This window comes from Lycium barbarum, chromosome 8 (assembly GCF_019175385.1).
Source record: "Lycium barbarum isolate Lr01 chromosome 8, ASM1917538v2, whole genome shotgun sequence".
Classification (NCBI taxonomy): Eukaryota; Viridiplantae; Streptophyta; class Magnoliopsida; order Solanales; family Solanaceae; genus Lycium; species Lycium barbarum.
Genome location: NC_083344.1, coordinates 616,820 through 630,369, shown reverse-complemented (window position 1 = coordinate 630,369; position 13,550 = coordinate 616,820). Strand labels below are relative to the sequence as shown.

Here is a 13,550-nt window from a genome sequence, read left to right as displayed (position 1 = left end):
TCACGCACAACCTATTAACGTTTTTTTTTTTGTACTAGTTTGGTTCAACTTTTTTTTTTTTTGTGCTACAAAAGTCGCGGATTCTTTAGGATAGACATTCCCATCAAGGGGAAAGACTATAGTACCATAATATGGCACTTTCTTCCATGGCAGAGCTAAGGCAAAAAAATAACCCTGAAATGATCCAGATAGAAGCACAATGTACAACACCGATAACACCCAAAATGGTACGTCCCATTTCCCTTTGATCATTGATTTAATTTTGGGGAACAGAAAAAGATCAAATAAGTTCTAAAAAATCAACAAAAAGAAGTTTTATTATAGCAAAATGAGAGATGACTTAGTGAGACTGACTTGGGACAAGTTGTTTATATAATATAGTAACAATGCAAGCATAGTTTGCCCCCCCGGGGGGGGGGGGGTGTTGTTGCAGTTAATTTTTCTTTATTTTGGTTAAAATTATTTACCTTTTAAATCCTTTCATAACAAATGAATTCGAGCCATCAATTTTTACGTATGTTGAGATTAACTTGGAAGTTTTATTTTGTAGTTGTTGGCTTATTGTAGTTAATTTTTCTTTTCCTTTTCTTTATTTTGGTTAAACTTATTTACCTTTTTATTTTTTCATAGCAAATGAATCTTAGACACGAGAGAAATAAATATATTTTGGAATGTTCCTCCTAACTTTATTTTAGAATGTCTAAACAATGATCTTTTAGAGGTAGCTTCGTTTAGATCTATTTCAGCACTGTAAAGACCATTTACTTTCTGTTTTATGCTTTGTAAAATCCCTTCGTTTCAGGAAAAATAATAACCTCAGCCATCTATTTTTACCTAGGTTGAGATTCTTGGAAGTTTTTTTTTGTAGCTGCTGGCTTGCTGCAGTTGATTTTTCTTTTCCTTTTCTTTATTTTGGTTAAAGTTATTTACCTTTTTAATCCTTTCATAGCAAATGAATACGAACCATCAATTTTTACCTTAGGTTGAGATTCTTGAAAGTTTTTTTTGTAGTTGCTGGCTTGCTTCAATTTTTTTTCTTTTCTTTATTTTGGTTTACCTTTTTAATCCTTTCATAGCAAATGAATCCTGGCCATCAATTTCTTTACCTATGGCAAGAAACAAACACTATATTGATCATAAATCTTTAACTAAATAAAGCAAGAAATCCTACCCGACCTAAATTCTTAAATGCATTATTATTTAGACTTTCGTTAGAGGAAGAGCTAAGTTATCACACCATCCTAGAAAATTTAATCAATCTCATGAAGAAATACACATGTGGATGATCACCCTTATTGTTTTTAGCAAAATAGTTAGGAACAATATCAATCAGTTACATACGACTACAATAGGAACAATTTTTTATTTTTATTTTATAACTATACAAGTTTTAAAAAATATTACAATTTTTAGTAACATTATCAGGATAACAAACATTAAATAAACTATCTGCATTTGTAGTTCCATTAAGATATGGATAATAAATAATCATCCACAAATCCTCTCATTCTTTCCAATATTTCTTGCTTATTTTTTGGGGGGTATTCATTAAATGGGCAAAATAAATGAAGACATACCAAGAGGGTAACTTTTATATATATATAAAATAACTCCCTCTTTTTATGGATGTCCTATTTTCTTGAAGGAAATTTTTATATTTTTATACTCTACATATACTAAAACTGATTGTAGAATATAATTCAACATCCATATTACAGAATTTACTATCAGTTTTAATTTCTAATCTATATTGAGAATTAAATTATAGTTTAAGTTGAACATTCATTTTAACTCAAAAGTTGCACGAATGATGTTTCTTATTGAGGTTGAGCTCGAGCTCTAAATTTGAAGTTAAATCTTTGAGCATGTCTTTGTCTAATCTTATTTTTATTGTCACTCATTAGTGGTTAATTTTTTTAAAATTTATATTAACTATTCTCTGGATAAAAAAAATAAAAGAATAAGAGCTCGCACGTCTTATTCATTGTAATTTTCTCTACTCAGAGATATTTACTTTTATCAACTTCTGAATGTGGGAGGATTTTATACATAATTGATGTCAATTTTTTTGAAATGTTTATCATTATCCAATAAAAATTAAGGGCTTGCCTGGTTGGACTATATGAAGAATTAGTTATCATATAAATTGAGCATTATATCATACATTGTTTGTTGGCTAGGGTATAAATTTATCCACACCAAGTGTATACACCCGACGTAGTTAAGTTAAGCATAAAAGACAAATTAAAATTTAGAAAGATTTCCTGCCCAAAAAAAAAAATTAGAAAGACTTCTTCTTTCTTAAATTTCCTGAATGTCTTCTTCTTTCTTTACTTTATTTTTCTGCACTTCTTCTTCATGGTTGTGACTTAATTCTCAAGTTCTGCGTCGTTTAGAACTTACTTCATTTTAAGTGCTTTTCTTATAAGGTTGAAATGGTTATATTTTTCTGCACCCCTGTTTGCAGTGACGGATCCAAATTTTTTACTGAGGGAGTTCCAAAAATTAAAATGCAGTGACTAAAATTTGAACTTGGAACATTAAGATAAATTTTGAAACCTCTAAATCACTAAATCAACCTCTATTCTTGTGTTCAGGGTATTCAAAATCCATATATGTACATAAAAAATAAAAATAAAATATTTTATATATACGGTATAACTTTTTGTAGAACGGCGGGCCCTAGATCCGCACCAGCTTGTTTGAGAGTAGGTGGAATCTCATCTTACATGGTGGGATATCAAAAATGCAATTTGGCCGAAAAAGTTAGTTGAATGACACCCCATTCTAAAGACGAAATAGCAGAAAAGCTTTGAAAGTTGAGCAGTGTGAATATCCAAAGAAGTTAACCAGTATATTTAATGATAGTTATATATGGTAGAAGGATTCTTGGGTGAAAAGGGTCACCTATTACGTTATTGTTTAGAGTTGAGATTTGTAAAATTGTTAAGTTATTTAAACATTATTTTATATATTTAAGATATGTGCAAAATATATTGTAGTTATGCTTAAGTATTAATAATTGTAGTTAAAGAAAGTGACACATGTTATTTATTTATTAATTGGGTATAAACACCCGGTACCGATAAAATTTTACCATTATTTTATACATTGTCCAGTAACTAATTTAATTTTTCTTATAAACTAATACTTGAACAACTTATGTGAAAATGTATTATCATTTCATGCGAGGAAGAGTACAACAACATACCCAATGTAGTTCACAAGTGATGTTCAGAGAGAATAGAGTGTATGCAAACCTTATTCTTACCTTGAGAGGAAGAGAGGTTGTTTTCGATAGACCCCTCAGCTCAAGAAAAGCAAACAAAAGCAGTCAGGAAAAGAAATAAAAGAAGTAAAGAAGTAATAGCAAAATTCTATATAAAGCATGATAAAGAAGTCTAAAAAAGGAGCAATAATGTAATTACCAAAAAATCACACGATAATCGAAGTATAAGCAACAACAGATAATAACAGATTTCAAAGGACAAGAAACTACAGAAGTAATACTATGACTGCAAGTATGAAAGAATAAGCGTGACAATGCTCGACTACTTTCTAGCCTTCTAACCTAATTGGTGTCACCATAACATCCTATCTAAGGCCATGTCCTCGACGAGCCAAAACTGCGTCATGTCCTGTAGAATCACCTCTTCCCAATACATCATTGGGCTATCTCTACTTCTCCTGAAATCATCCACAATCAACCTTCCATACCTCCGCACTAGAACATCTGTGCATCTCCTTTTTACATGCCCGAACCATCTTAACCTCACTTCTCTCATTTTGTCCTCCACCGAGACTACCCCCACCTTGTTCTGAATATTTTCGTGCGAGGTGGAGTGTGGAGTAATAATACGGAAATTAGCAACATATGGATTAAACCATACTAGACAGTATTTAAACTAAGTACTAAAATTATTGCAAAATTCAAGCTGCAGGGGTGGCTAGTAAAAGCCATTACTTTATGCCCCCAAATATTTCAGGCCCCGAGATGAAGGATGGACTTTTTTTTTTAAAAAAAATCTTAGACAACGTTGAAGATTGTGAAAAGAAGCACAAAATTTATGTAATAAAAGAAAGAAAGAAAAAACTGTCTACTTTTTTAGAGAAATATTTTTAGAACTTTGAACTAAATAAATGAAGTTTTTACAACAACATTCAAGACAATGTATTTAAAACACATGGCTAATGTCTTATTAACTCGAATCAACCCTCACTATTATAAATATTAAAGTTACCATGTAAAGTAAATGCAACAAGAATAAAAAAATATAATTTTTTTCGTATATTTGTGTATATACTTAAGGCCTCGCATTAAAATCTGGCTTTAAGTCACTAATTTTATTAAAACGCCCTTGAATTCAATCCATATTCTGAACCAAATACGTACACTCTAAAACACAACTAATATAAATAGTATAGTAAAACAATAAATTGCCATGTGTTTTTTCTCCTCAACTAGAAAATAGTGGCCGAAATCTAAAGGGGTATAATAAAAGAAAGATACAATAATTAACAACCTCAAATAGCCGTAATTAGCTTACTCCACAAATATCCATTTCTCCTCTCCTTCACCAAATTCTACTCACAGCTTAAATCAATTTTGCTTATCCATCGTTACTACCCAATACCCAAATCTTCTTCATTGACCTGAGTAATTCAAGTTTAGTGGGCCCCATCTGTATTTATCAATTGAGGTTCATTTTAAGCTAATTTGAATGGTAGAGTTGTTATAAAAAATTGCAAAAGTACTATAGTCTGTGTAATTTGTGTTCATGAAGGTGCAATATCACCAAAAATCCTAGATTCACGATAACAATTGAATCCTGTACATATCAAAGTTTTTTTTTAATCTTTTTTTTTTTAATTGGACAAGAGAAAGGAAAATGTGAGGAAATTTCAAGGTGGAAAATTAATTTTTTACCAACAAGGTGAAAGTTCATATAACTGATTAAACTAATTCTCCCTACAACAAAGTTCATAACATTATAAACCACAAAAAAAATGTAAATAGTGAAACAATATATTGCCGGGGTGGGCCTTCGCGCCATCGGATTAGATATGAAATTTTCAGTTAGATTTTCGATTTTTGAATTGAAGAAATTAGAATCCATATCCAATCCAAATAAGTTCAGATTGGACTGGATTTTTTAAGTTCGATTTCAGATTAATCGGTTAGGATATTTCGGATTTGACTCTTGAGCCTTAAGACAAACTTATTAGGAACGAAATTCATATGTGACCGTGTGAATTCCACAGAAAAAAATTTGAATCTTAATTGCTCTGAACAAGAGAAAGAAAAACAATTTTCTTGAGTGACTTGGCTAGTTCGATCTCCTGGCACCTGCTGCATAGAACATTCTAGGATATGCAAGATATTATAAGATTGCTATCTAAATTATTGGATTTAATATTTTAATGGATAGGATCTTAGGTACTAATTTATTGGACCTTTAGAATTAGATTTATTAGTATTGGCCATTTATGATATATTCAGGGCTACCTATAAGGTATAAAAATTTCAGATTTTCAGATATCCAAAAATCCATATCCAATCTGAAATTCATAAAATTGTAAAAAGTGAAATTCGAAATCCAATCCATAATCCAAATATTTAAAAAGTTCGGATTTTGATTTGAATTTTGGGTTGACCCAAATTGTGACCACTCCTAATAAGACAAATTTTAAGAAATTAATAAGAGGAAAATAAAAAAATATGGAGACTTACTAAGAAAAATTGTAGTATCCTTTTCAAAATATACAAATCATAAAGACTAACTAAATTGACTAATCAAATTAATCATGTTAGGCCCCGTGTATTGCACGGATATAATTTGCTAGTAACATTATAAACCACAGAAAATATGTAAATAGTAAAACAATATATTGCCATTTGTCTTTTCTCACTCCCAACTAATAAAATTAGTGGCTGAAAACTAAAAAGCACCGTAGCGGGAATCTTTGTGACTTATTAACAACCCCAAATATCCATAGAAGCTTCTAGAATTTCCTACTTAGCCCCAAATATCCATTTTGCTCCTCTTTTTTTTCACCAAATTCTACTTACACCCCTTAACTTAATTTTGAATTTTGCTTACTACCCATTGGTACCCAATACCCACATCTTATTCTTCCCTAATCCATATTCAGCTGATTGAGTTGAATTAAAGCTGATTTGATTAAGTGCTACAAAGTGTAAATAAAGTGCTATAATTTGAAGTTGCAATAATGTCACCGAAAATACTAGATTCACGACACGCAATTGAATCATGTACTTATCATCTTCATTCATGGAAACCCTTTAATTCCAAAACCCTAGATTCAGATAATTCACCGAAACCCTATTCCTTACAACATACTAAGAGACAATGTCGTTCAGATCGAACAACAACTACTTCGATCCCAATGGAAACCTTAGATATGTCGAAACTCAGTTTATTCGATGACGATCGGCCTAAGAATAGTAATAATCTCAGGTTGATTGCTGGGAAGAGGAGGAGACGTGGGTCCCGCTCCGTATCGGGGAGGAGTAGTGATCGGAGCGGGACTCATAGACGCCGGTGTTGCTCCGTTGGAGCTTCCGCTGCTTATGGTACTTGTTCATATTTTTCATACAGATGAGTACAAAATTTGTACTCGTCCCAAGTTTAAGAGCCCGTTTGGATCGGCTTATAAGTTGCTTATAAGTTGTTTTCAGTTTTTTTTGAGTGTTTGGTTGGCCAGCTTAAAGTCATTTTGTGCTTAAAATAAGCTCAAAAAAATAATTGGGCCCATTTGACTTAGCTTATCTAAAGCAAAAAAATAAATAAATTAGACTACCCCAACTTATTTTTTTTAGCTTATAAGCTGCACACAACTTATAAGCTAAAAAAATAAGTTGTTAGTCTAACTTATTTTTTTTGGCTTTATGCTTTAGATAAATTAAGTCAAATGAGTCCAATTATTTTTTGAGCTTATTTTAAACACAAAATGATTTTAAGCTGGCCAGTCAAACACTCAAAAAAGCTGAAAACAGCTTATAAGTCGATCCAAACGGGCTCTAAGTGTGTGGCTTACCTTTTTGGGCTGTAAGTAGAATTTGGTACGTGTTCATATTTTCGTACGGCTGTTTGGGACTTGATTCCCCAATTAATGAGTGTACAAACTGTATAGGGAAAATTTGAGAAATATATAAGTTGGTCACTTACATTGTAAAAAAATAGCCCAAAATTTACGTTAGGAAAAATAGCCCAAAATATGCGAATATATACAAACATATACAGACATTTATACAAAGGCAGAGAGAGAGAGAAAAGTTTGGGTCATTTTTTGTAAGAATTAAAAAAATGAGTCAATTTTGATGGCATTGTTGCCCCAATGAAGATACAGTGTAATTTTCTCAACTTTATACTCCATAGGTCTCAGTTTAAGTGTGGGTTTCCTTTTTGGGCTGTATCAAAAAAATAGTATGTCGTTCTATACTTCTATATGTGGTAAGTGGCTAATTCAAACACCATACATTACAAGTTTAAAACCACACTTTTCTTTTTAGTTTGTATCTCAAGAAAATGTCATATTTTTATATTTAGAAATAATTTAACTTTATGAGATGATTTACTTTGCATCGAATTAAACCACATGCTCCACCGCTTGTGCGGGCCCCGTCAATTCCTTTGCATATTTTTATATTTAGAAATAATTTAACTTTATGAGATGATTTACAGCCACACGATTATATAAGACATATTTTGGACCATAAATTTCTAGTCAAATGGTGCCCACATAAATTGAGAGGGAGTGAATAGATTACTCTAGCTGTTTCAATTTATGTGAAAGTGTTGGATTGAACATGAGGTTTAAGAGAAAAACAAAGATATTTGAAACTCATAGAAGCTTTTGTGGCTATAAATCATTCTATTAAGGGTAAAATGGAAATCTAAGGTTAAATTATTCCTTCCTCCGTTTCAAAATGTCTTGTCTTACTTTCCTTTTTAGTCTGTTTAAAAAAGAATGCCTCTTTCATTTTTCATGTTGATGTTGGGTTTGATTCCCAATTAATGAGTATAGTTTGATTCGGCATGGAGTTTAAGGAAGAAAAAAAAAGGCTTTTGAAACTTGTGGTCTAAAACAAACCATAAATATTTCTGTGGCTATAAATCATTTCATTAAGGGTAAAGAGCGAAGTTTTAAGTTAAGTCATTTCCAAATATAGAAATGTATTACGGTCTAAAAAGGAAAGTGTATCACATAAGGTAGGACAGAGGGAGTAAAAAGATTACTCTAGCTGTTTCAATTTATGTGGCAGTGCTGGACCGGATACGAGGTTTAAGAAACAAAGTGTTTGAAACTTGTGATCTAAAATAAGTCATAGAAATTTTTGTGGCTATAAATCATTTTATTAAGGGTAAAATAGAAATTTAAAGTTAAATTATTACTCCCTCATTTTCAAACTATTTGTCTTACTTTCCTTTTTAGTCCGTTTGAAAAAGAATATCAAGTATCTCTTGTCTTTTTTCGCAACTCTTTAATTCCAACTTTCTACTTGACATGTTTAAGACCACAACATTAAAAGACATTTTGGTACATTCTACATATTTTTAGTTAACAACCAGAAGACTTATAAGTCTTCTTTACTTTCTTAAACTTCGTGCCAAGTCAAAGCCACACAAACATTTTGAGATGGAGGGAGTACTAAATATGGAAAAATATAATTCTTTTTGGGACTGACTAAAAAAGAAAAGAGTATCATGTAAATTGGGCGACAGAGGGAGTCTTATTAAAAGGATGTGTCAAAATTATTACTCCTTCCATCCCAATTTATATGACACTCAAATGAAATTTCTTTGACCGCGATTTTTTTATATGTGTTTTAAATATGTAAGTTTTATTTCAAAATGTTTATGGATTCGATGTTTAAATTCACGATCAAAATATTTATAGGTACGTGCTCGGATTTCCCTGTTGCTGTTGGGACTGATTCGAGTGGGGAGTTGTTTGTGAATGGGGATATGAATTGGACTTTGGATAACGTTAGTGAGGTTACGAGGAATTTATTAAGGAAGGAGAAAGAAGGTGGTGAGAGAGAGGGTAGTAATTTAAATGGTTTGCAAGGGCAAATTGGGAATTTTGAAGGTTTGGGTAATGAATCTGGGTATGGAAGTGAACCAGGGTATCGAGGGGATGCGGAGTTTGGATATGGCGACGAGTTTGATGAAGAAGAAGACGATCAACGGCTCTCCTTTTGGGGCGACGAATTCGGAGGTATATATCCTGCAATCTGCAATTCTAGTTACATTGTCTTGAATCATGCAATTGCTACTTAATGTTGGGGTCAAGTCCCATTCGGTGTCCGTTTCATTTCAATGCTAAGTAATTGTCTTTTGAAATAAGCATTTAAATGGTCAAAAAAGAGCTGAAGTGCTCAATGTTAAATCAATGCAAGTTGTTTATTTGAAATGGCACTGTTCATCTCTCTTGCAACCCGACTTCAAAAGCTACTGTTTTGAGCGGAGGGTCTATCGGAAACAACCTCTCTACCCCACAAAGGTAGGGGTAACCTCTGCGTTCATCCTACCCTCCCCAGACCCCACTTGTGGGATTGCACTGGGTATGTTGTTGGCAATGTTTGGCTCAAATGAATGTTTAACTTGGTCGGATCTCTGTATACAGTGTTGTAGCTCAAGAATTTGTGGTTAACATCTTCTATCAAAAAAGTTAGTTTCATTTCCCAAGTGTTAGGTTGCCGCCCCCCCCCCCGAAAAAATGTAAATAGCTCCTTTTTAGGTCATTCAGCAGTGTGATGAACTTTTATGGCATATTCCAGGACCTGGTGTATTTTGAATCCATAACCATTCTTTTACATCATGGTACATGTTTTTTTGTGGAAAATTCGTATGTTATGATTCATGAGCGATTCCCTGTCTGTAGAACACTATTACAGTACTGCAAGTTGGAGTGGGAAGAAGTACTCCAGCAAAATTGTGCTAGAATTATTGATGCTAATCCATATATGCTTTCGGTGATATTTGGGCTAACACATGCTTTATCGTTGATTCAGTATTTGAAAGAACACAGAGGGAGAGGGTGTGGAAGTCATTAAACATAAACTGAGGCTATGTTGGATATGAAAATGATGGATTTCTAATGGTTGATAGTGACTTGAATCATGACAAATGGAAATTCTGCAAGACTTAATAAATGTACATGGCACTAATCCAAAGATCAGAATTAAACTTTGTTTTAGGAGTTGAGATTGAATTATGCCAGGGAATTGGTTCAAGTCTCAATAAAATATACCAGTTGGAGCTTTAAAGTGGACAGTTTGGATATATGCTTAAGAGTTAAGATAAGGATGTGCGGACTGTAGAGATTTTGCTTGTACATACCTTTAAGCCCAACGTCGCTTTACTTGCAACTTCTCTTTCTCTATATTTGGAGTTCCAATTTATATGCTGCTTAATGTACAGTCTGTTGATCCATTCTTGCTTTTTAAACAAGTGGTAAGAGTGGCCTCTTTTCTGCATCCTGACATGCAAGAATGACACTATTATCTGATTGATAGGGAATTATGTAATTTTTCACTGTTTTACAGTTAGCGTTTTGGTTCCAAATCACGTGTCTAAGTTTAAACTGACCTATGTATTAATTAGCCGCTTGCGCTATTCTACTGTTCGTTGTGACTTGTATAGCAATACCAATGGATCATTAACCCATCTTGATTCTTGAGTGGGGAGGAAATGATAGATTACTCTGTCATTCCTTTCAGTTCCTTGACTTCTCAGAGATTAGATGTTGAGTATAATGTGTAAAATCTAATTGGTTAGCGGTGGTCCAGGTGGTCCTTCCCTGAGCCTCGGGGCTTCATTCCACCCTTGTGATTACTAAATTTTATATAATCAGCATCCTACTCCCTTTGCTTTAGTTTCTCCAGGAAAATAGGAACTAGAGATAATGTGTTGCGATCCGCTTTTCCCTTCAGGTGTTATGACATCTAATAAACTCTTTGGTTCTACTTATGATTTGTCTGTACTTCCTTGGCATAGATCTGGTATTCATGGTGAAAGAAATTCAAAAGAATGAGCACCCAAGGTTGTGGCCTAGTGGTCAATGAAGTTGGAGGAGAACCATGAGGTCTGAGGTTCAAATCCCAGCGGAGACAAAAACACTAGGCGATTTCTTCTACCTAAGCGTTGGTGGACGGAGTTACTTGGTGCTTGTTGTTGGTGAGAGGTAGCTGGTATCCGGTGGAATTAGTCGAGGTGGGAGCAAGCTGATCCGGACACCACAATTTTTCAAAATAAAAAAAAAAAAGAAAAAAAAAACAAAAACAAAAGAAAAGAAAAAAAGAAAATCAAAAGGATGGTACAAGCTTATTGCGGGTTGTTTGTAGCTTGTGAGTAAGGCAGAGTGTCACCACTTTGTTGTAGCTTAAGGCTGCTATTACTAAATGTAGTATAACCATGTAAACTTATATGGTGCATCTTTATTAGTGCTACGTGGTTCAGTTTTTCTGTAAGCAGCCGTTTTTGTTGGAATCTCAGTGGAGGGGAAGACTACCTGGACTATAATTAGTTTAACCACCATTTTTCCCCATCTTAATTTGTCAGTCCGGCTTCCTGAAAGGATTCTTAGGCAGTTAGTTAGGTCGAGCTTGCTATTGTAGTAGATCAGTAGTACTTATTCTTTGGTGCTTGTGTATGCAATCATGGCTAATCGAGCATAAGCATGCTTAATTTGTATACTTTACTCCTAACTTGTTTCTTTTGTCTCTTGTACAAACAGCTCTCTCTAGGATGGAGAAGGTTGGGGAGAACTCATTGCAGAAGGTGCACCACAGATGTCGGCGGAGGAAACAAGATTGTAGAATGGCGATCCCTTGAGGTCGCTGAGATTGACGTGTAATATTTATAATTTTGTCATAGTATTATCGATAGCTGTCTTAAGATTTTGCCAGTGACACGATGGTGTAATGCATATGACACAGCATTCTGGTTTAAATAGAGATGCTGCTGTAAATATGAACAAATGATATTATTATTCATATCTTATTGTTATGCTCCCATGATGTTCACCATGGTATAAAAGAAAGTTTGCTTTGAGAAGACTTGCACTTGGAATGTTGGTTGGGGATTAAACGAGTGATTGTGTTTTCTATTATATCTTAGATTATTGAAACAAAGGTTGTTTATTTGCTTTCTCATCCTTGCTCGTGTTAATGTTGGAAGTAGTTTTCCCGAATCAATGAGAGAGATCAATGTACGAATTTCCTTCCCAATCTACCTCATTCACTTTACTGTAGGCAATACCTCCATATTTTTATCAATAACAGTTTCTTGTTTTTTCACCCAGTAGAGAGACTGTTTCTTTGAGCGAATGAGTGCTGATGAACAAAGAATTCATCACAGCAGACCTCATACTTTCCCCAAGAGGGAAACATAAATGTCAGACACAATCGAGACAAATATGAAAACTACACATGAATTGCAGTAACTAAACATCCACATTTGATATCTAAAAAGGTATGATTTCATTCAACGTTGAAATCTACTACTAAGTGTGGAGCACTACAGCCAAAGCCAAAAGATCCTGAGCGACACATAATCATTGACGACAAGAAATGCTTAGAAAGGGATCAAACATAAAAAATACCAAGGATGCATGAGACATCATGTCTTGGGACAGTAAGGTTAGTACCTTGTACGATGGCAAAGAACAAAACAAGTGAATAGCAAAAGGAAACTACGGTAGTTAGATGTTAAAAATATTGTCTTTTATGATTTAGTTAGATTTGAATTTTACTTGAGAGAGAATAAAGGGAAACTTCCCTTTGCTATGTTGTCGTGCAATAATGTTTTGCAAATGCTTATACACCTTCCGCAATTTGTCTAATATTATTGAGTGTCCTGGTTTGCAAAGATTATTTTAATCTTTCATCTATATGAGAAAACTAAAAAACTTTTTAAAAAATCAATAGTTATTTGGAATATGAAAGGTTTTGGAAACAAGTCTTTTTATCATCCTCCTAAGGAAGCTGATAGCATGCAAGTGAATTCTTGACATGAAATATGCCAAAAGTGAGAAATTGTTTTGGGAAGGAACCTAAATAGCAATGGAAAATGACTTCATCTAATCATACTAATATATTATGATTAAGTTATAAACTAAGATATAAACATATTAATTAACTATAATTAAATGATAAAAGTGGTATATGAAGACATCGATCTGTGAAAACAAGGAATATATGCAACACGAGGATCTTTCAGGGGAAAAGATCAGAGATGCAACACGAGGATTTTCCTGTGATCATATATTTATTAAGTTGACAATAAAGTAATAAACATTGAATGCGAATTTTTTATACATGTTACTGACATAATAAAACTATCATGAAAGTCTAAAGAAGATACTCCCTTTGTCCCCTTTTAACTGCCGTTTTAGCTCAAGAAAATTGTCCTAAAATAATTATTAGTATAATTTTAACTTTTAAAAATTCAAAATCAAAGTTGACAGTACGTTATTTTCAACTATATCCTTAACATTAAAGAAGTACGCACAATATTTAAGAA

At 33.2% G+C, this 13,550-nt stretch overlaps 1 protein-coding gene across 1 annotated transcript; it reads left to right on the top strand.

Moving 5' to 3' along the window:
- The first annotated feature begins 6,026 nt into the window (after positions 1 to 6,026).
- On the top strand, positions 6,027 to 12,083 carry LOC132605587 (uncharacterized). Its single transcript, XM_060318724.1, has 3 exons — positions 6,027 to 6,595; positions 8,923 to 9,243; positions 11,764 to 12,083. The coding sequence occupies exons 1-3, from the start codon at positions 6,232 to 6,234 to the stop codon at positions 11,859 to 11,861; spliced, it is 783 nt and encodes a 260-aa protein (XP_060174707.1). The 5' UTR covers positions 6,027 to 6,231; the 3' UTR covers positions 11,862 to 12,083.
- The last annotated feature ends 1,467 nt before the right edge of the window (positions 12,084 to 13,550 follow it).

Coding starts and splice junctions, on each gene's coding strand:
- LOC132605587 (XM_060318724.1), top strand. CDS start 6,232: ATGTCACCGAAAATACTAGATTCACGACACGCAATTGAATCATGTACT. Junction 6,596..8,922: donor TGGAGCTTCCGCTGCTTATG/GTACTTGTTCAT, acceptor AAATATTTATAG/GTACGTGCTCGGATTTCCCT. Junction 9,244..11,763: donor TTGGGGCGACGAATTCGGAG/GTATATATCCTG, acceptor TTGTACAAACAG/CTCTCTCTAGGATGGAGAAG.